Source organism: Argopecten irradians, chromosome 5 (genome assembly GCF_041381155.1).
Source record: "Argopecten irradians isolate NY chromosome 5, Ai_NY, whole genome shotgun sequence".
In the NCBI taxonomy this organism is placed as follows: Eukaryota; Metazoa; Mollusca; class Bivalvia; order Pectinida; family Pectinidae; genus Argopecten; species Argopecten irradians.
Genome location: NC_091138.1, coordinates 41069012 through 41093508, shown reverse-complemented (window position 1 = coordinate 41093508; position 24497 = coordinate 41069012). Strand labels below are relative to the sequence as shown.

General features: G+C 34.8%; 1 protein-coding gene across 3 annotated transcripts in view; it reads right to left on the bottom strand.

Annotated features, from left to right (window-relative positions):
- The window catches only part of LOC138323873 (sodium/calcium exchanger 3-like), a 45776-nt gene that overhangs the window by 2881 nt on the left and 18398 nt on the right, over positions 1 to 24497 (bottom strand). For 2 of the 3 annotated variants that reach the window (XM_069268777.1, XM_069268776.1), the window contains exons 2-10: positions 18516 to 19229; positions 13109 to 13126; positions 7830 to 8077; positions 7086 to 7291; positions 5970 to 6202; positions 5039 to 5271; positions 3931 to 4036; positions 2157 to 2335; positions 772 to 1104 (exon numbers count right to left, since the gene is read on the bottom strand). In XM_069268777.1, coding sequence (XP_069124878.1) covers positions 772 to 1104; positions 2157 to 2335; positions 3931 to 4036; positions 5039 to 5271; positions 5970 to 6202; positions 7086 to 7291; positions 7830 to 8077; positions 13109 to 13126; positions 18516 to 19200 — 2241 coding nt within the window. In that variant the 5' untranslated portion in view covers positions 19201 to 19229. The remainder of the gene's footprint in view (positions 1 to 771; positions 1105 to 2156; positions 2336 to 3930; positions 4037 to 5038; positions 5272 to 5969; positions 6203 to 7085; positions 7292 to 7829; positions 8078 to 13108; positions 13127 to 18515; positions 19230 to 24497) is intronic. The other variant, XM_069268778.1, reaches the window with a different exon arrangement.

Here is a 24497-nt window from a genome sequence, read left to right as displayed (position 1 = left end):
TACATAAATTGTCAAATAGATGGTTGCTATGAACGACAGATACCTACAAGAATTGTTCAATATATAGTTGTTATGAGCAGAAGACGCCGACCTGAATTGTCTAGTAGATGGTTGCTATGGACATCAGTTACCTAGTTACCTGCTATGGACATGAGTTACCTACATGAATTGTCCAGTATCTGGTTGCTATGGACAACAGTTACCTACTTTAATTTCCCTGTAGATGTTTGCTATGAACAACATACATCAACCTGAATTGTCTAGTGGATGGTTGCTATGAACAACAGTTACCTAAATGAATTGCCCAGTAGATGGTTGCTATGAACGCTATGAACAACAATTACCTACTCGAATTTTCCTGTAGATGGTTACTATGAACAACAGATACCAACCCGAATCGTCCAGTAGATAGTTGCAATGAACAAAAGTTCAACTTAAGTGGACATTACAAAATCCACCCACCCACCACGGATGCTCACGCTATGTCCACCAGTGGACATGCGTCGGAAAAGTGTCCAAGCTATGACACAACCCGTGTCTGTGTGCGCGTCCACCCTAGATGGTTGCTATGAACAACAGTTACCTACCGGATGGTTGCTATGAACAAGTTACCTACCTGATGGTTGTTATGAACAACAGTTACCTACCTGATGGTTGCTATGAACAACAGTTACCTACCTGATGGTTGCTATGAACAACAGTTACCTACCTGATGGTTGCTATGAACAACAGTTACCTACCTGATGGTTACTATGAACAACAGTTACCTACCTGAATTCTCCAGTAGATGGTTGCTATGAGCCACGGTAGCCCTAGACCGAGGAACACATTGACGGCATTGCTTCCGTTGATATTGCCAACAGAACTGTCGGCTGTCTTCTCCCCTACTGCAGCCTGTTTACTTGCGAACAGATCTGGCATGCTAGTACCAAGTGCCACCAATGTAATGGCGGTCACAGTTTTCTTCAGTCCTATGAGACATCCAAATATAGAGGCCAGGTCCCCGACGACAGCGGTCAGGAAACCGATGACTAACAATGAACACGAGAAGGTGAGCCATCCTCCTCCAATAGAAGTTGGAGGGATCAATGTGGCGAACATCACCTGGGAAACAGAATATGAAAGTTATATCTAGCTCGTGGGGTTGATAACGTAGGTGACATGTATACAATAAAAAAGATATGTGGCAATATATGTAACCGTACATGTTTGACATTTTAACCTTATTTGACCCGTCTGCTGTGACATGTAAGTCGCTGACATCTTGTTATCATCCCAAATTTATGGCTCACGTCAATAAGCCGATTAGGATATCCAATAGGATGCAGTTTTATTCACGTCAATAAGCCGATTAGGATATCCAATAGGATGCAGTTTTATTACAATTTCAACCATAAACTTGAATTTGTTGTAATCCTTTGTTAACTTTCTGTTTAAAGGTGATACTGACCTTGAAAAATCTCATTACGATGTTTCGTACTCTTGTCATTGACAAGATTCGAGTATAATTCAATTTTGCATTTTAATTGGCTTAAAATTTACTTTATCAGCCCATAAAGGTAAAAATGGCGTTTGTAAAATTGCTTCTGATTGGCTGAGATGACAGCGAAAAGATTTCATAGACAAAAGTGACAAAATGAATTTTGAATATTGAAGATAATTAATTTTAGTAAATTGAATTATCAGGATTATTTTGAATAGACTTTTTATGTTATGGAGATATAACACAAAATATGAGTGTACTTTCATCATAAACCGCTTCGCGGTATATTTAGAGTACACTCAAATTTTTGTATAATATCACCATAACATAACAAAATCTATTCAAGTTAATCCTTAAATAAATCAGATTACGTAGTGTACCGATTTGAATAACGTTTACCTTTTCGTATATCACATTACTTGCCAAACATTAAGATGTCAGAAATGTTTTAGTACTTTCCAGAAGAAAACAGCACCAAAATACATGACGTAATCGTTTAATGTCTTCCAGCAGAATGTACAGAAACAGAAATGCATGACGTAATTATTCAATGTATTCCTTTACCTTCCAAAAGAATGTTCAGAAATGTATGACGTAATTATTTAATATGTTCCAATAATTTCCAAAATGATATACAAAAATGAATGACGCAATTACTCAATGCTTCCATTACCTTCCAGAAGAATGTGCAGAAATGCATGACGTAATCAATAACTGTGGCGTTTTCTGCGTCTCCACCATTCACATTCATGGCATCGTGGAATTGTTCTCCCCATGACGATGAGTCAAGTCTTAGACCGTCTAAGTTTTTCATGGTCTGGTTGGCTATCCGAGACACGAGTCCCTCAAACTCTACAATGGAAACGGACCGATATCATAACATCAGATCAACCATGACGCCACTGACATGTTTTTACTTTTGAGTCAAGCTTTATAAAATTTTCAATTATGGACCTTCGGTGAGGTTAATATGGAGTTATTGCTAAAACCCCATATTCTCCGGAAAAAAAGTTCTTATATTTTTTTAATCAATACATGTAGATTATATAACATCGATGACCCAAGGACCATGTAGAATTCCACGTCGAGGTATTGTGACGTCACAATAGTTTTTTTTTTCATTTCGACTCGCGTTTCTTTTAAAAAAAAACACCGAGTCGATATATGTAGTGCCAATTATTGACCTCTTAGTGATCATGTAGTAAGCATAAGGAACAGGAAAAGTATCTAAATGTAAACATTGTTTTGAATATTCAATTGAATCACGCTAGTGTATCATAGCTATTGACAGGATATTCAAACATAAAATTCACGCCAAGTATTCAGGCTGACATAGTTATTCATGTATCGATGAATATCAAAGGTGATTTACTATGAAACGCAAAGAGGAGATCGCTGTAAAGAGATGTGACATGAACACGACATGTGGAATGTATGATTGCGTTAGAGCATACCAATGTTCGACAGCAGATGGTATGTAGAACGATCAGGACTTGGTACAACAAAGTCACCTAGTTCTAATCGATGGCAGAAAGTTTACAATATCCTCAATCGGCCTTCATTACAAGTTAAACTAATATTTTGTAACAACTTATTGATTTTTTTACGTTTGCGCAATAAGTAAAAATAAAGCTCCACAAAAACTATAATTGAAAGCATTTTCATCATTTAAAAATCATACCTTGTAATTAAAGAAGCTCCACCGCCGACAGAGCATAAATGATATTCATCTTTTGAACAATAATTTGTGTTTGATCTAATAAACACAAAAAATAATATAAAATTATTTATTTTACTTTGGTGAATGCGCAATCAGTGCTTCATTCCACACAGGATATAGTGCCGCAGATTTTTTTCGGGATGAAATTAATTATTTTTCATATTTTTCATATTTTTAGCTTGAAGTAAAATTTAAAGCATAAACTTTTCAAAGGTGGTAATGGTGTAAAATAAGTAACTTTTGTAACTGAAGAAAAGTAATTAATCGTTTACTCCTGTTTTTGATACAGCGTAGTGAAAAAATACCTTTTGTCAGCGGTGGAGCGTCTTTAACATATCGAGGACAACACCGTTTTTTAATATCTTCAGGAAGCGAACTCCCACAAACTTGACTTACACTGACTGATGATGGTACAAAATGAAGAAGAAGTCAAGAATTTCTTGAGTTAAACCTTCAACCATGACCTGGCAACTGATCAATGTAGGCCTCGATTTTGTGTGACAAAGATAGGTGGGTAGGGGAGGACTTATATTAGTAAACTGATTCCCACATCAGTTACCTCACTTACAGAATCCTGACGGAGGGTAGAGAACTAAGGAAAGAGAACCAGTCTGTTGTATTAGTACCAGGCACATTTACTTTACAATTGGCAATGAAGACCAAATTTTATCAAATAAGTACTCGTGTAATGAACAACGATTGGCAATCAATAACTACAAATTGTTACCTTCATCATTCACGAGTGTAACAATGGCTTTTCCAATTCTGCCAATCTCAGCGCCTCCTGTCGGCGAAAGTAACTCGACCTGGAAACTGTGTTCTCTCTCGACAAGCTGAGTGGGAAAAAACAATGAAATCTTAAATTCGACACATTCATTCTTTTGTGTGAATTAGCATAATATTTCAATTACTTTAGAGCTTAAACACTGTTGCGTCGTGTAAAGTATTACATTGTGACGACTGAGGTAATGCTTTATACATTAAACCTGTCTAATTTCCATCATCATTTAGCCGAACTCAAACCTCACTTGGACCATTAAAGGTTTAAAGCAGACAAGAGTAACGTGAAATTCTGTGGAATGATTAATACAACTATAACACGTCAACCGTTTTTATGTTGTAGTGGCTGTTTAAATTTTAGTTCCTGTAATTATAAAACATCAAGACTCTCGCTGGGAGTGTAAGCAACTGATATAATGACGTCAGTAAAAATGTCAACAATGGCGGCAACATATCACCATTATATACAGGTATCGAGATTTAAAACATGTTCGTAACAGTCAATAAAATATCGAACTGGTAGTTCTCTAAGCGATCATAGATTTGTTGAAATCTTATTTTACTGGTTTGTCTGTGTCAAATTCAATTGCATTTGATGGAGTTTAATACAGTTAATAACTTAATGTAACAAACATATTGGCATTTTGAATGCAAAGAGTACATTAATAACAAAGGGTTTTTTTTAATTTGGTTACTGTATAACATGAATTATTCGTGGGAAACTTATTTTTTGGTTTGGAACTTTTATCCTTGTTAATCCATAAACAACGATATCAATGATATATAAGACATGTTCTTTATTTTCTTATTTGTGGTTTCCATAGCAACTGCGAATACAATAAAAAAATTCCATACAACGAAAATCTCATGTCATATAATACATTAAGCGTTAAATTTTCATTATGCACATACATCGAATATATTTTCGCTGTATAATGTTTTACTAGTTCTTGTGACATTGACATTATATATCGTGCAAATATTTTTCTGGCACAAAGTCGAAAAGAGATTATAAATGAAATATGTAAATATTTCCTTTTGAATATATAACTTACCCCTGAGTCTAAGATGGTAAGCACTAGAACCTTGCTAGTCTCGCCATGTTCGAAATTCAGTGTGCCCTCCCCTCCAATATAATCCTTTGCGTTGACAGCCGTCAGGTCCCGTGTCCGCCATGACACCGCCACATTGCCATCCGCACCATTCACGCGGTTTACAAACAACTGTGCCTTTCCTGACGTCTCGTTAACGATATAGCTCGGCTTCGAAAATTCAAATTTTCCCGGTTCTAATGAAAAAAGGACAAAGACATTTGGAATAAGTTTGTTTATGTATCCTTATAATTTTGCTTGAGGTACGTGCTTTTTGCAAATTTTACAGAAACCTTGTATAAAGAATTGTACAAAGCACTCAAATGCTTAGCTTTTTTTTAAGTAATGTACAAAAGTCAAAATGTGTAAAGGTAATTCGTGGTAAAAAGAATCTATTCTTAATACACATGACGCTAAAAACCAATTTTATAACATTTTTATCATTTGTACCCTATTTTAGTAAAGCGACTTTATCGAGTATTCAATATGATATTGGTCATTGACCAACAAACAAAATGCCGTTATAAAATAACATCATTATCACATATGTTGTTAAAAACAAGAAGCATTCCCCATGCGTTCCATTTGCAGGTTGGTGCCAGTTTTAATGAATTGATGCGGCACCGACTGATTGAAAGCGTTTGGCTTTTTCCGATATTATGGCATCCATATAAAAGATACGCTTCGAATCGAAAAAGTTTTTTTTTCTGTCTTTAGAAATAAAAACAAGTCTAAAAAGGTTTCAAAGTGATGTAAGCTTGTTTAAAAATGAAATTATGAAATGGAAATAAATCAAATTTCAACGAACATAAAATATATTGCGTCTTGTTTTCAACAAATAAGGAAATTTCGATTACAAGTGAAAACATGGAATTCGCAATGTCAATAACCTCACCGTCATCATTGATGATGGTGACCTGATTGATCGCTGTTTTTCCAAGTACTATATCTTTCTCAGACTCTTCTACCCACAGCTTGACGAAAAATATCTCGTCCGGCTCCCATACATCATCATCGACGATTGTAACGTGCACATTGGTTAGAGTTTCATTTTCCTTGAAATGAACTTTTTCTTTTATAGGTTTGTAATCACTTCCGGCTTCAGCTGTGCCATCTATGGTTTCTACCCTGTAAAATCAAAAATAAAGTATTATATACAGAAACTAAGTGCCGTAGTGTAATGCAATCTACATTCGTCTTATTTACTGTAAAATTGAGTTTATGTTATTTTATATTTTTATTAGTGAAAATATTCCACATTCAGTCTGTTAATAATGTTAATGGATTCTAAATTGTTAAAAATCATTATATTATATTTACGTCTACAGTAGAGTGAAACAAGCACATATCATATCATTTCACATTTTCACATGATGTTATTAGTGATTGTAAAGTGACTTCTGCCTATATGATTTCATTGAAACACTCGTAACATAAAACAAGATTGTTTACAGTGCATAACTTCTATGTTCCAACTAAGCAATAAACATGTTTGTCTGTACTTTTGAATGGTTTTCACAACCCAATACATCAAACCTGATGGCTTTTAATACATTACGGAAGAAAAAAATAGCATATGAAAAGTTTCATCCAGTTATGGCACATGAAACTTCCACAACCTCCAGTCTGAAAGGGTGCTTTTGCGTCAATTGACTCAATGACTTGTATAGAAAGTTAAGAATCCTCATTAAAATAATTCAGCATGCCTTTAACCTAAACGAGGATAATGTGATATGAAGTGACTTCCTTCATGTCGATTTTCAGTTACTTGGTCATCCCGTAGAAACAATAAACTAAACGACAGTTTTTATGTATGATAATCAAATTCAAATAAAAAAATGCCATACGTGTTGTACTTTCTGCCATTTACGAACCAGTTGCAATATATTGCGGAGAACAATTTGATTTTTTGTTGGGAGTACTTCTGCCGAGAATTATAGATTTCGAAAACCAAAGATGATGGTCTGGGTTAAAACTGTTAATATATATATTATCATGTGCATGCGCTTACCATACACTGACGGGATGTTTACAACACCCGTATCTGCGTATTCCTATACGAACGCGTCCTTCGTTCTCCAGAACGGCACACGAGGGCGCTGTAAACTCCACAACGGCCTTGTTCCCGCCCTCTGTCAAATCAATCATGGACAGACTTTGGTGAGAGCCCATCTCGTTGGTTTGACGGGTTATTTTATCCTGAGACTGTTCGTAAAGCTTATGAATGAAAAAAAACATGTAAAGGTTCAAATCAATGTCATTGTTAAAAGAAAATTGTTTACAATTTGTATGCGTTAAAATTTGATGTAACTTCATTTTGTAGTTTTCGCGACGTTATTGTGAATATTATTGAATATAATGTCCCCATTCCATATCTCCACGTTCAATATAACCTTAATGTTGTATTTAGTACTTTGTTAGTATCCACCGACTTTGCTTCATTTGGTTGGTTCATTGGATAATTATACATGCAATCTTATTCACAAATCAATTGTCATGAATTGTTTGCTCTATATGACTTACTTTTAAACTACATAGTATTAATTCTATTATGACAAACAATTGGATAAAGAACACGAGAGTTTTGAAATATGGTGTCTTTATACGCAGGTGAAATTTTGCAGAAATTGACCATTCAAAACCAGGAATGTGTTCTTTTTTAAATGGATGGTATTTATACAGGGGTGATAGTTAACTCAAATTTCACTATAGTGAATGCATAGTAATATTTATGTTACTACACATGGTAACTCACTTCTTGTAGCGCCTTGTTGATCTGTGGCACCAGTTTGTGGCCGCCTGTGATGTTCCTTGTGGCATGGATTCGGTACCAAAGAGAACTGTGGTGTTGATTTTCTGCCAGTTTTGCCGCTGCTAGTCTCGCAGCGTCTTCTTCACTCAGGTCTTTATTCCGCCCCAGCTCACGTGCAATGTGTATAATGTCGGCAGTTCCACTTCCGCCGTCGTCGTCGCCTCGTGTTTTGTCATCGGTATTATTAAAATCTGCAATAAAGGGGAAATGTTTATGAAATACTTGTCAACAAGGTGAAGATGAAAGTGAGTTGCGCATCGAGGTAGAAATATTTTTATTACACTTAATAAAACCTACCAATTTCACGCGAAGAATAGAATATTAAACAACATTCTCACGACATATGCTTCAATATAGGCCAATGACATTCATATGAATTTAAAATCTGGATTTGTTAAGATTGTTGATTATTTCTGTAATTTAATTAGCAAATCAATTGTATTGTAAACTGAAAGAAAACAAATTGCCGCTTCAAATTTAAAATCCTCGAAAGTCAAATATATTTTCGTAATGAAAACAATGATGTTCAGTTAGTGCATAATTGCATGCATGACTTCTCATGATGAAAGATAGATCGATACAGGAGTTACTGACTATTTTGTTCATTAACTGCTGCGCTTCACCGATGCGTGTTGGATTAATATTTAATTAATATATGCTAACATCATTTTAACAGAACAAATCGATATCATCACATATGTATACACGAAGATATACGTCGATCGTACAATGCACGTGTTGTGAAAAATAGTCAACATGTTGCATATTTATATAAAACTAATAGAACAATAACAAAATAGGGCATGTAATCTTTATTTCTGTTCCTTTTTCAGAAATATCAAACCCTGAATATAAAACATACTTGCAATAACACTTGGTAAGATCTTAATACATTTTGATATCTATGGTGTAATGCTTGTGTTTGTCTTGTATACACACAATGAAGGTGAAAGAGATAGGGATTGCTTGTATTGTTGCCTTCAGTGGTGAGCATGCGCTGAATGTTATACGAACGGAAACCATTCTCGATATAATCGCAGCGTGAGGCATCCCAGCATGCAATTGCACAATTTCAACGAAAATATTTTAACAAATGGTGCATACCATGATTAAAGTGTCACCCTGGTTTCAGGGAAATTGGTTTCGTTTGTTTACAATTTACCATGAGCGATTTTTGGGAGAAAAATTAAGGTTATAATCCCAAAAAACCACAGAACTATGGACAATACTTAAATAACTGCTAATGTGACAGTGCGATTAAAAGGCAAATTACTTTAATTGGAATCTGATCCATTATCATACCATTGCGGCAGATACGTGGTTTTAATCTTGCTTATGCTCTCCCCCGGTATGGCATTAATCTCGCTTTGTGATCATTTCGTACTTTTCAGTAATAACATGAGATACCTAATATTTACCTTTGTTGTAATAACACCATTTAATGCTAATGATAATCAACTAGGAATATTAATTGTGTTATTGAGTGTTGCTATGTGTTACATTAACAATGGAGGAATTATATTACCATATAGCACTCAGTTACGCGTTTAAAATTCACCGCTCCCAAGGTTTCACATCGCTTCGCGACGTTTGCCATTACCTTTGTAATTATTGTCTGTAGAGTGTCACTTGTCTTGTGCGCTAGAACGTTGTCAAAACAAAAGAATTTTATCTCTCGATTCCATCAAAACCTATTTCATGACTGCATGTTTGAATAAATTATATTAAAAGCTTGACAACCGTGGTCGAATGCTACAAACATCGGCTTAGTTGTTAAGCATGGAAGTAATAGTATGTTGTGGATACAGCACAACGCTGATTATCGATTTAATTAATAATTGTTTAATTTAGAAGGTTGTAGTAAATTTGAACAAACAATATTGTGACAAGTAAGGACAAGAAGAGGTAATTAGAGAGACAAGATGTGTCCTTCATCATCCTCGTACACGTCACCCTTTGTTTGTGTGATCCAGTAATTAGTAGATTAAGACACGCTCGTGTATCACGTGCGCACGCGCAGAAATTACTAGATACGCCACGACTACTCAAAATACTTACTGGGGAGGAATAAATCGGACGGACGTCATTAAGGCGGGGCATAAAGTTTGTCTTAATGATAATTGAAGTAAATAACACAAAGGCTCTTGAAATAAAAACACAAATTACCTATCCAGTACATTTGTGCTAAGGTATCAAGTACATTGTAATTTGAAACAAAATGGCAGCCTTGTCGTTTCTATGACATAATAAAATATGCTTCAGGAAGCATGTAATATAAAAACGGTAATTGGTTGTTCCCACGTGAACTCATCTAGGTTATTGGACAGTGATGCTAGCGATGTAATCACTGGTAATGCTTTATATATCTAGTAAGTGAATTCGGGAAAAAGAATCATATCTATTTTCAGAACTGGCAAATGACCTGTTCGGCGTATAATGTATTCAAATAACAATAGAATTTGTTATGTTAATTACATAAATCTACACAAATCACATTAAGAGCACTAGTGACCTGACGTGAATTAATATGTGATTTATTGATGTCTAATTAAAATAGTTCGAGATTCACTATCAAACATTTGGTATTGGTTTAAACAACAATTAGAGTAAGCCGAAACGATTTTGTTTTGCATTTATCTAAAATATTCTGTGTAGAACCGATACAGACACAGACATTTATCCTTGCCTTGAAGCATTTGGATAACTTTACTGTAGATCTATCAGACTCCTAAATATAGCGCCCCGTAAATTTGTTATTCTTATTTTGTTGGTATAAAGGATTAAGCCTTTATTTTGGAATAGATTACAGACAGATGCTTGCAAAAACAAGGCATCCATGACAGGATGACAAGTGTATGACGTCACCAAAAAACGTCGTAATCTTGTATGATGTCACCAGAAGGCGTAGTAATCTGCATTAGCTGATATCTTTATTTGAGTAGTACCGATATATTAATGATATCCGTGTAACTGTAACTGATAAATCAGTCATAATGACCATGGTAATGTCCAAGCGTCGGTTTGTATCATCATAATAATATACTTAACCTAACGCCATGAAATTAACGAAATCAGATACTTTGGACATTGTATGTATTACATTACTTGAAAGGCCAAGAACGGAAATGAGCTGACGAAGAATTGTTGGGAGTGCGTGTCTAAACGACTATTACACAATGATCCTTAGTATCAGCCGACAAGAATCAGTTGCAACAGTTACATTTCAGTAATGAGTCCCCGCATGATGCCAATGTGTCACATTTTATTTTCATTATTCTCATAGCAGATCGAATCGGTATAATTTAGTATCGCATAGTTTCAACATTCGAATTTTACAAAGATGTATTTCATGGAAAGACAAAGGGGGATTTTCACGTTATTTCTCCATTGAAATCTTTAAAAGATGAGATTTTTAGGCATGCATGGTTTTAAAAGCAATAGCTCACGATGCAACGAGTAGCCAATTACAAGTTGAAGGGGTTTTGAAGATTGGTGAAGAAACCCCGTTGGCGTTAGAAGGCTTCCAGTTATGGCTGTCACTCGTTCGCTGGTAATTATCGGGAAAGAGTGGAATAGTGACTTGGTCCAACAGAGCGAGACATTGGAAGGTCAAGGACGGGGAAAAGTGATCAGGAGATGTTGGAGGAACTAAAACTGAAAACAGGACGATTATATGTCATACGTATATTTTAGAAGTGAAAGGAAATTATATCTCATTCAAACCAGGATTCGCATTCAGTGATAGAAAAGAAAGTTTCAAAAGAATTCGAAAGTATTCTTTTTTCAGAAAAGAATATAAAGAATTAGAGCAAGTGAAATAATTTGAAACTTTTATAGAATAATTCCGAGCATCAAGAATGCACACAGTCGATAGAAGTATGAAGAAGAAATAAAAGAGGTAATCAGCAAGGGTCATTGGTAAGAAACAAGTGCGTTATATAAAATACGTTATAATTATGTAATATAAGTATTTACAATAATTGATTACTGAAATACATTGTATGTATATGAGGTGGAAAGGAGAAAATAAAGCGATATTCGTTTACAGTTCGGAAGAAGTCTAATAAAATATGGATTCAAATGTTATCGTTCTTCCAAAAATACATTTACTCATAACATATCATGTTTAAAAAGTACTAGTCCTAGAGTATAGAGGGATCAAATACAAATCGACCATAGTCTAGTGCTAGAGTACAGAGGGATTAAACATAGGTGGTTCGAGCAAGAACTAATCTCAGCTACAAGGGTCATGACCATTCGAGATTACAGTACGACCATTACTGAAGATAAGAAAATATTTCAAGTGTTACCTTTTAAGTATTTTTGACTACCTCGTTCGTAAGTTTCTTTGACCATTTTCGCTATATGCACCCCATTTTTAAAGTGAAATAATCTTCAGAGCAATAGCAGCAGAACACACACACACTCAAACTCGAGGATAAAACCTACATAAGTACTAAACTACAACTCCGAACACTATTTAAACTAGACGGCAAACCTACAAATCCAATCAGATTGCACTCGAAACATAGAAGAGGGAGAAGAAAAATATCAAAGAAGTTCAACTTAAGGTATTGTGTGGAAAACAAATACTTTATATGTTGAAATATTATAATTAAAAACATCATTTGAATGACTTTGATTTTAATAAGCCACATTTTCCAGTATTTTGTTTTCAATACATTCAGTGTTGTTTTCTGTAGCGTAAAACTAAGGTTCATCAGGAGTTGAAAAGTAATTTTCTTTATGGTTTGTTTATGGGGTTTAGAAATGTACATTTCTCCGAATAACGCCCCATGAATGGAGTTGTTCGTCATTAACGGATTCTGATGAGAAACTTTCCAATAGTGTAGTTTGGGGAGTCATTACTATTCCCTGTGGTATGCTTTCTTATTTTGTCTGTTAATTGTGTGGACTTGTTGACTCAACCAGTGTAAACACATACTGGCGAAATCACTCTGATGGCGATTGCTCAAATATAACGACACATTTGTTTCTTGAATGATCAGTGAAAAAACCCGATACCTATAACCGGCATGTGAGGCCAGCCACATCGCTATACCTACATGTGGAGCTCTACCTATATGGTGACGTCTTGTTGTCATAACACAACTGAAATGAACATCTAATATCAATAGGCACAGAGGATGCTGTCCTCGTGGGCTATTAACAGATCAATGCGAGGGATAGAACACACAAAGCGGGGATCTACAGCAGCTTACCTCTGTTTTCCTTATAGCCTGTAAAAAGATCCAGAAAAACACTAATAAAACATGCATGAAATACAACAACCATTTACATCCAGGTCACAACAAAATACCGATTAAAGGTGTTTGTCGCAGACGGTGTTCCCTATCTTTCCTAAATCCTTGATCTCATTCATGTTTTCAGTTTTTGTTCGGATATGTGGCTTTTTGAAGCCAAATATGATTCCTTGGTGATTTTTTTTATTTCTTTTTATTTTACACTGATAGCTCATTATCTAATTTTCTAAATCAAATATTTATCTGCGTGTTAATCAGTATTAAATATTTTTATTATACCTATTATATTTGTTTGTTTGTTTTGGGTTTTTTTCTGGTTTTATTGTTTGTTTTGTTGCTTTTTATTGTATCTTTCACATCTAGCTTAAATTTGAGATATTTATCATAATTAACAGAAATCATTAAGGAATATTTAGTTTAGAGTTTGATGTTTATTTCACGGAGTCGATGTTACATTTATTGTAATATAAGGTAGACATGTTGTTGGTAGCATTATATACGTAAGGTCATTAACCGTGTAATAAGTATGGCGCCAATACGTATAATAGTATCAAATTTTGATATCAAATTCATTTCATTCTATTTTAAGCTGCAATCGAATCTGCTTTTTTAAACTTACAGAAAACTATTGGTGTGGTTCAATTGACGTCATGTTTAAACTTAAAATACCACAATAATGTTAGGCGCAAAGAATCAAACGGAGTCATAGCTGAGGTGGCTAATCGGATTATCAAAATGCAAAATAAGTAGAATGGGTGTACGGGTACCCGAATCCTTCTAGATGTTATTTTTTTTATACACTGCTTGGAATAGATATACCTTATAATTAATACATTTTAGGCCCATTGCACTACATGACAGTTATAAATAATATATATTAAGCTTTAGATATCGTCAGAGATACCAGGATTTTACCGAAAACAATTTCTTTTATGTCCAATTGATTTTTCTATCTAACCCGAGTAGACGATATAATTTAGTTACATTCTCTTCGTTTATTCTCTGTTGTATTTTCTGTATATACAGGTTCCCGTCTTTCATAGTTAATTGACATGCAATAACACAGAAGACTTTAAACCAAGTCGTAATGCTTTGAGGGATTAATACCGTGTATCTGGTAATTTTGCGGAATCGAGTAATTTTGGTAATTTTTCGGAATCATATTTTCGCGAAAAGATGATTAGTAGTGGAAAAATGTTCACTAAAATAGGATTTCAATTACCTTGTTAGTCTATATATATGTATAGGAGAAACACCTCAAACTGTGGAATAGTCAAGATAATGAATTGTTCGAGGCCCGTAATGACTGAGGATGTATTTCTGATTACATGCTAAGCGCTGTTCACTTGAGTCACTACATTCACCGTCAACCGTGGAATAGTTACCTTTTCCCGTGGAATAGTTCAAAAACTATTCCACAGAAAAAGGTAACTATTCCACAGTAGTAGATGATAATAGTAGACATTTGCTCCGACTATACCTCAAGCTATACCAATAGATGACATCACAGCAATGTTTTAAGTTATGGCTAAATGTATTATCAATAATATTGTTATTCCGAATGGAATCACTTTCATCATCATCATCATTTCTTTTATTCCTCAAGATAATATTATAATTTACTGGTAATATACATATATACGTTCTTGATGTATGGTATCAAGTTGACTACAATACATAGAGACTCAATCATGTTGTTAATTCATAACACAAGAATAATTTTACATAATCATCAATAGAAAGACAGTACAGCTAATATGTAACTCGAATCGAAACAAACTTTCGCGATCATACAATGTTCCGTGCCGCGATATCGCGAAAATATCATCTCCGCAACAATAAGTAACTATACAGTATTTGTCTTCTAGTCTAAGAAGTTTAGACGTCCCGTGGGGATACGTTATTGTCTAGATATTGGTAGACTATATAGCTCCATAAGGCAACCACAATAACATTAATGAAAACTGACAGACAAAATAGGCTTTTATGGTTGGTAAATTGGCTTTACGTACAATGAATGGAAGCTGAATAAGATTACCTAATATCGTAATCAGTCTTTTATTCCGAATGGCTCTGTATTAATTAGGTGTATATCTCGGTAACAGTTGAGTAAGAGAGTTGCGTGTAGACTACAAAGGCTGTCGTTCAGACACACATATCAAGCATGCGCAGAGAATAGCTCCCTAGGGAACGAACTATCAGATTAACTATTGGGAAATATCATATTTCATTTTTATATTGACAACTGTTTAGTTTGCAAGAGAAATGTTAAATGTAAATTCCTGTAGTACGGTTGATACCAAGAGCTGAATTTCTGGTTTGTTTTTAGTTATTTGTTTCAACATTGTGTTATGGAAATTAGATTAGTCAGCGAGAATTTTTTTTTTCAAATTCCAAGTAATTAATATTACCCCAATTATGTCATGATTTGATGATATTTTTATATTACTCTTTACCTTAGAGATATATAAATGAAAATAAATATGATCGCATGAATTACATTTTGGACCTGTCTAAGCAGCAAAGAACACAGAAATAAAGATATCAGAAAATAGTAAATGCAACAAACATGTTTTGTCTGTGCGATTATTGCCTTACACACTTATAGGAACATGATAGAACAAATGATTGAAATATATATATTGTTTTTTTTTTTTTTTTTTTTTTTTTGTGTTTCATAATTTTACTCTTTTGTCTATTTGTCAAATTGTTGTGGTTGTTTTTAGGTTTAACTTAATGTATCCTTGCTAGCTCCCTCGGTCAAAAAACAAATGCCGGTTTTTCTTTTTTCAACCATTACATATATCTAAAGCATGGCTGATCATGTTTTACGTAAAAAAATCAATGATTGTTTTCATCAGTTCTAGTTATAAAATTCCTTTACTAAATGCTTGATCTATTTTTATATGCGGAATACTTGTGTGGAATACTTATAGGAAGCATTTTAATCCGAACACTATGCATTTTATCATTATACCTTTTGAAAATAAGCTATGCAATAAAGACCTATTTTCAAAGTTCAAGTAGATTCACGGTGTCATATTGTCGATTTGTACTATGTCGCTATGAACGCTAACATTCTGCAATTCGGCAATTTAACAGAACAGCGTTGTCTGCATTTAAAGTTGACTTGTCATTTGCAGACACTTCCCTTATCTGATAATTACTGTCTATTTAAGAAGTGATAGACACAGAAGTGAGAGAGTCTGAAGAGAGCCTTCCATTTAATTAATTATAAATCCTTATCGACACCTCGGTAAAGTACCCATAACGAGAGACAACGATCGATGGCTGGTTGGCGTACATGTACCCGGCATTGTTCCAGAATAGTTTTACAGACTCAGCAACATTTGGTAATGATTAGACACGGGAATAGCCTTACGTCTACCTTGTTAGAAGAAAAGAAAAAAAAATCTTTGGCTCGGTATCGAACATCTCGTTTCGGTGTAAACATTATCTCTGAAAGCGATCTTGATATGACGCCCGATGAGTACAAATAGGTCAATCTATTGAAAAGTACATGTTATATGTGTCAGTTGTATTGTTTATACATGCATGAGTTTCATTATTGTCACGGCATGCACTTTAATTAGAATTGATCCACATTCTATAACAGAGATTGCGTCATGCGTAACATTGCAACATTTATTACGTATCCCGCGAGTGTATGAAAAGCTATATATAAAACCCAATAACGGTCAATAAAATCTCATGAGATTCTTATATTGTCATACCTTGATATATCTGACAGCATTATCGGTAGATCGTATGCCTAGAGGAATTTCAAAGACTTGTCCTGAGACGCACGTCCATGAACCGTAAACGGACTTTCTTTCTGAGGTACAGATCCCCTGGTGGGAGTGTTTTGTTCCGATGAAAAACAGTGTCTAGCATATAGCTGATGCATTGTTCCCAATGAAACAACGCGTCTACGTATCTTTGCAACAGTCAACCAGAATCTTATAGTTCGACCCAGAGAGACATAGAGCCCGTATAGTTAACTGACTAGTTAACTGACGACAATTTAATTTAATATAACTTTAGAAAAAAATACTTTATAAAAACACTGTGCGACCAGTGAATTCAAATTTTGTTAGAAGTTGTTGCTATTCTCTTTGAACAGTGTTTCTTGAGGCATTCTGTTTTCGCGCAATGTTTTAAGTGTCATTGAGTTTAATTAGCAGTTTTGTTTTACCTTTTTACACCGAACGTCTTCATCATGAATAACATTTCTGTATTCTACATTGTATAATAGTGTTTAATACATTGTCACCTTCTGAACACACGCGCCTGACGTTTGAAAGTATTTCTAGTACAATTAATATCTAGTTTGTAAGAAGATAATGAAGTATCGTTCCATTTAGAGGTTTTTTCTTCAATCTCTTAAAATAATAATTAAAATATTTTTTAAGTCTTTTGAAAACTTTCACATTAGAACTTTGCTTTTCAACAAGAGCTTCTATTCGATATAATACCGAATTCACACAATATAATTCTGAAAGCACAGCGGTCCTAGTCTATGGACATTTTTAACTTTTTAAACCAGTATCATATGAATCGCAAACATAAAATAGTTTTTAACAAACATTAGATATTTGCTACTTTTTATACTTTGAATGAACTCAACTTTGTTATTGCTAATTGTTTTACAAATGTTACTCTTCATTTGCATGTCATGCTTACTTAATGGTCTAAGACACGACAAAATGACGTCGTTTTCATTGTTATGAATATAAATAAGAAAAATGAAGCAAATTATTTTGCGTCGAGGGACATACAGGGTATCGTTACAGATTGACGTTGGCTTTCATGCAACCTTCACTGATGGTTCGTTATAAAATTCGAGTTATGAAACTGCCAATCGTCACGATAGACTGCTCCTTTTGTTCGGTTAGTCAACTCCTACACTTTTTATTTGACATTTAACTGTTTCATTTGATATTATAACACCATGGCAAAGTTTTATGAACATTTGAACTTTAATAAATAATTTAACTTAAAATATCCCATAGGAAAGCATTACAGAAGTTAATGGGTGCATCTTAAATTAAGTAGCCTATGATAAAATCTGTAATGCTTTCATATGAAGAACTTTGAATTAAGGATTTATTTGAAGTCAAGGAACGTTGGTAAAACTGGGCCCTTGTGATTTCAATAGTCATTGTTTAAGCGTTAAAATATTAATGATTCGGATCACTATATTTCGTGTAAGTTGACAACTAATAGATGTTACTGTGTGTTTTAATAGAGTATATTGACCTTCGCGCATTAGCTCTGCGCATTGAAAGAAGCATATCTAGAAAAACACAATAGTTATGAAAAAAATAAAAAGAAGATTTTGTGGAGAAAAAAACAACTCACTTACCTATACCAATCTCCACCTCCGAGGACGTTTTGTTCTTCCTGCACCAGCAGCCTTTATCGACAGCAAATGAGACAAGGATGAGAGTGGGAAACATGAGAAAGGTGAGAATAGCTTCCCACAGCTCGACCTCGCCAGGTGAGATGAGAATGAGAACCACAATCATCCAAACATAGGCAAACATGCTAAAACACGTGGTGACAGCGTATACTCCAATGTTGCTTATCCTACGAACTTGTCCTGTCGGTATACCCACTAAACACACGGCTGTTATAGCGAAGAGATTAAAAGCAGCAGATCCTACTATGGTTCCGGGACCAAGTTCCCCCGACTTGAACCCCTTACCACAAATCTCTATCACGGAGAGAAGAATTTCCGGCGCACTTGTCCCGAACGCCATCAAACTAAGGTTGGCTACAGTGTCATTCCAAACTTTCACTTCCACCTCCCGAACACCTCCTTTGCTGTCGGGGTCAGGGATTTGGATTATCCGGGTTTTACTGGTAATCTTTTCTATGCCACACATGAAGGTATCTGCTACTATGGCAATTCCTAGAAAACACCATAACATACCGATAAGGTAAAGAAAAGCACGTGCACCAATGCTCCATGTGTATTCGTTGATGGCCGGAAGAAGTAGTCCTTCGTCAGAACACGCGTAAGTATTTAAGTCGATTGTAGAGTTCATCTTATCTGTTGTCTATTTCTCTGTCATATCTGAAAAAAATAAATTGATGGATATCGTTATGATTACTATTATGATAAAAAGAATATATATTCAGCTCAGTTAAAAGGCGCCATTTACAAAGCAGACGTCCATGACGTTCCCTTTGAAATATACGTATTATTGACATTTTTTCTAGTCATACAAAAACGACTTTTGTTTGATATTGTTGTGGTATTCTCTGCATTTTCTCAAAGACATTCGGAGATAATAATTCATTGGACATTATTACGACGTTCTTCTTAGATTATTTGTATCCAAGGAATCGGGAAAGTGGTTGGATTATGCTAAATGTTGGCCAAATTGAAACATGCCAGAGTCATTCCATTTTCACATGAATTATGAAAACAGAAATCCCTCGATACCATTAACTTTTGTTTAGCTTGATGTAACCAAGGCAACAAGCGATGGGGCAATCAAAGCTATCATAAACTATAATCTATATAATAACAATAATACCATGATATACGACGGGGAAACATCTGTTAGAGTGTTGCAAGTGAACTATGATTTATTTTATGGAAATTCAACAATAGTTACGTGTCAAAATATTGAACACAGAGTGAAAAATATTCCGTTAACGTGTTTATTTAAATTTTTCTTTCGTTTATTGTATTGATGTTTAATTTCGTGGGTGTACAATTTCGTGGTTAACTGTTAGAAACATCTTTGCGGGGATTTATTTTTGCGAATTTTCTATGTAGCAATTGAAAACGTCATTCATAGGACAGACCGTAACATGTAAAACCACCAATTTGATAAATTTCGCGAGGTATTAAATTTCGCAATTTTTTATAAATCGGCGAATTTAGCGAAATTATAACCCCGCGAATATTAGTAACTATACAGTTACATTATATATTCTGATGAGGAATCCAGGAATTTATTCTAGGCTTAACTACTGCGTGTGAATGTATCCATTTCAAATATATTTGTAAAACTATACATATCCCGCACTCTTCGGTACTGATAAAGCAGAGATATGCAAATGAGAAGTCGAAAAAGATCAATTTCACCAGTTAACTTATTTTACAATCATACACAATAACGGGTTTCGGTTTGATTTGTGTTGAACTACTTTGAACAGACAGGGGCAATTTTGGACAAGCTAGATTGAAGAAGTTGATAAAATAACATAAAATTGAAAACCAGCAATCAAAATAGCTAAAGAATGTTTGGGTAGAGAGACAGTATCGTGTATGTGTATGTTGTATCAATTTGAAAATATCTAACTACTGATTTTGTCCAGTTTCGTAGCAACATTTGCAATATAAGTATAAATAAACTTTAAACTTGAATCAACCTGCACATGTCTAAATGTGAAGTCACGTGATACTGCTGTCACGTGAAGTACAAGGACAAATGACTCGACTAAAATTGCAATGGTTGCATATTCATTCCCTATGGATATATTTTTTTGTAAAAGCGAATAGTTAAATACGATTGAATTCATTGCGTGCATTTCAGCCTCGCCCAAACCGATCTCCAGAGGATTGGTATTTGCATTTTTATCTGTTGTGTTTATCCGATATGTATATATTAATTATTGTTCTATCATGGCGGCGGAAGCACTTCCCTTCTCGGCTTGAATGAATATTTCATTCTTCCCGCAAACTACCAATTATCACGTAACTAGAACAAAATAGTCACCAGACCACATCTAATCAGTTCAGACAACATCTGGCCATCCCTGACTGGACTTATGAAGATTATGATACACAGACCACAGGTAACATAGGTGCTAATCGATAGATACAACCGCCTGTGGGAGCAATCTTTTATCGTCTGATAAAGGGACTTACATCATAATAGGGAGCGGTGCATATTGCGGATGTTGATATTCCGGAAACTTTCATTCGCACATCCTAATTAAATACATATCACATGGGTAAACATTTAAATAGTAGATGTAATCAAGTCAGGGAAAGCAATGGCCGACTATTAAGGGACAATCGAACCTTCATTTTATCATATGAACGCTTAATTTAGAAACACACAATTATGTAACTGATTCTAGTACCCTCTACCCTATATCCTACCTACCCCTAATCCTACCATCTACCCTATAAACCCTGCCTTCTACCCACGTAGGGAGTAGAAAGTAAAAAGCACTAGTATCAGTTACATCACACAATTATATAACGAATGATTTTGGAGATTGTGAAGAGCCTATCTATCATCTTTACTCATATCAAACTGTAAATTTTATTTTACAGATAAAAAAAAACAAAATGTAAACTGATATATAGATATCAAATAAATCTTCTGTATCCAATAGTATATAATATCAAAATGTAAATTTTATTATACAGATAAATGAAAATTATGCAAACTGATATACGATATCAAATAGATAGGCTGCATCCAATACTTAAAAGTAAAACAAACAAAGCATGATAGGATACCCGGCTATGGTGAAGGTCGTTTAGAGGAGCAGCAATACATGGGTCTGTGCCACTGACCCAGATTCGCAGACCGTTTATTGATCTCTAACATATATAAATAGTCACACAAATTTCAGGGAAGCAATGATTATTATTTTAATTCCTGGTTGACCTTGAGTTTTAACACATATATTTCTGCATAAAATTGAGACAACATCCGACTGTGGTCCATAATCAATTTTAATCCTGACCTCTCCACGCAAATGATTAATCCATATTGATTCAAATGGTAATAAAGCATAGAACAATGGGAAATATTCTGGGACCAATCAATCACCGACACCGTCATAGCTATGTAAAATTTCTGCATGCAAATCACAAGTTGGTGTGACACTGTGTGATGTTTTCTGTAACACAGATCACCAACGTGACAAGCTAGACCATTGGGTTCACATTTCAATGAACGACGTGCTGTTTTCTCCTGCTACAAATCAGCAGACGATCACTGCACTGCAATGAATCTAAACGAATCAACACCTCGTCCACACCGTCATGGCGCGCGCGGGAGGCTGGCTGGCGAGGAATGATATTTTAAAAACAATACATTGATCACAGCTATTTTTTACAATTGATTTATCGATAACAGCTAAGACTCGTAAACAAACGAGAAAAATACACTGCAAGTTAATCCAGCACACACAAACTGGGCGTACTTAACATTTTACGTCATTCTTTGATTGTCGTGGCTCAATCTTTATGGAATCAATATCGCGATGATAGTTTCTTCTGGTTTTGTAAGTTTTCAATAATTTATTTCCTAAAAATAATTGTGTGTAATTTGTTTGGTGGACTTCCAGAAGTGCTACCAGTAGGTCAGCTTACCAGCTGGGTCACCTATGTACAGATTTAGTACTACTAGTTGTCAACATGGAGTTTCTGTCCTGTGTGGTGTGTATTAAGATCTAAAGTCATTAAAGGACTGCCAGGGTTTAGGAGATGGAGAAAACCAGAGTATCATGAGGAACAAACCATCGACCTGCGGCCACTTCCTTCCATAAATCCTAAGTGGGTTTCGAACTCACATCGCAGAAGTGAAGGACTTTTGGTAATATGTTTGGATATTGTAATATCTCAGACATCGCGGCCACAAGAAGAAATTTTGTCCTTGTTTCTTATTTTGGGTTCATTAGATGTCAGTGACTTGTATATCCAATTATGCAATTATATTTTTCATCTTCATTACTGCAATTTGACGATAGTAACATTGTCTTCAGTTAATTTACCAAGTATTAACTGCAGAATGCCACAGAAAATATTTCAGAGGTTGTAAATATCATTATTGGTTTTATTTCTTATGAATTTCATGGGGACTTACTAATATGTCGTTTGCTTTTAAAAAAAATCAGCCATAAAAATATTACAGCTAGAAACGCACGCTTGATTCTTTAAGATAGAGATAGTTGCATTGTACTTTGAAAACAATGTGTAACATGAATATATATATTTGGCAATAGTCACGTCAATGCGTCATTGTTTGGTTGTATTCCAGCAATGATAAACCTGTAATATCCCTAATCACTCTCATCAAAACCAATCATTTATTCCGAGGTATGTCCAATAAGAAATGTCACAGACCGAATAACATGTGTCATCGCCATGCCTTATTTCACCAAAACAAACAGTGAAATATCAACCACATTTTAATTATTCATTATCCGCTTCGTGATAGGTATACAATGACTTTGTTTTAACCCCACCTCAGTTTTCATTGGTCTGCTTTACCTTCAGTGATATGGTATCCGCTGTCAGTACAACGTTATTGTTTCCCATTAAGCCAACCAAGTCCTGTAGTTATAGCAGCTATAGTATTAAATATGCACAAACATATCAAGAACAATAGGTTTCAAACCGGATAATTCAAGAATACTTTGATAATATATTTAGCATGAATAGATTTCTATAAATATCATCACATTACGGATCATTAAGCAATATCAATTTCAAATACAACAAAAAATACCGATATTGAGAGATCGATGACTGACTAATGGAAGTGTTCAACAATACAGAGCTAGTCCGTCATTACTGGGTCAAAGATGTCGATTGGTTAAAGTAACATTTACAACCCATACTAAATTCAAATGCATATAGTGGACGTAAAGTTCAAACAGAACGGCGATTTCTTTTGTCCTTTTGTCTGAAAACTTATTCTTAAAAAAATGATAATTTGTTTGATAGTCATTGAATTGTCGGTGGTTTTTCTCCGGTTACTCCGGTTTTCCTCCACAATCAAACCTGGCACGTCCTTACATGACCCTGACTGTTGATAGGGCGTAAATCTAAACAACCATCTCACAACAACCCACATTTATTTGCTGTTTTGACGAAAAACTTCTTGTAGGAAGAACAGTTTTACAAACATAACAAAAATCTTCAAGAAAACTAAGAGCGAAAAAGGCAACCCATTGGCAGAAGATATAACCAAATTCTTAACAATGTGCTATACGATCTGAAACCAAACGACGTACCAGATGACTAATATGGCTCTTTCTCTAAAGAAAACTAACTGCGAGCATTTTCTATAGACTACTGGTATAACGAAAAAACATATAATAAATAGGAGGCTACTGCAAACCTTTTCTGGAAGAGCCATGTGTGCAATGTTCATCATTCTAATAAGAGGATTCATTTTTACGATGAGAGATAAGAACAGTTGTAATTAAAATGCATTTCCGAAACAAAAGCAATACAGTAACAAAGATAAGAGGGCACCTTGCTTTCCAGACATAACTTGATTCACAGACAATGCATTATAGTAAAATTCAGATCAATATTTACTATGATATTGCGTCTATAAAAAGCATGCCTTTCTTTCGA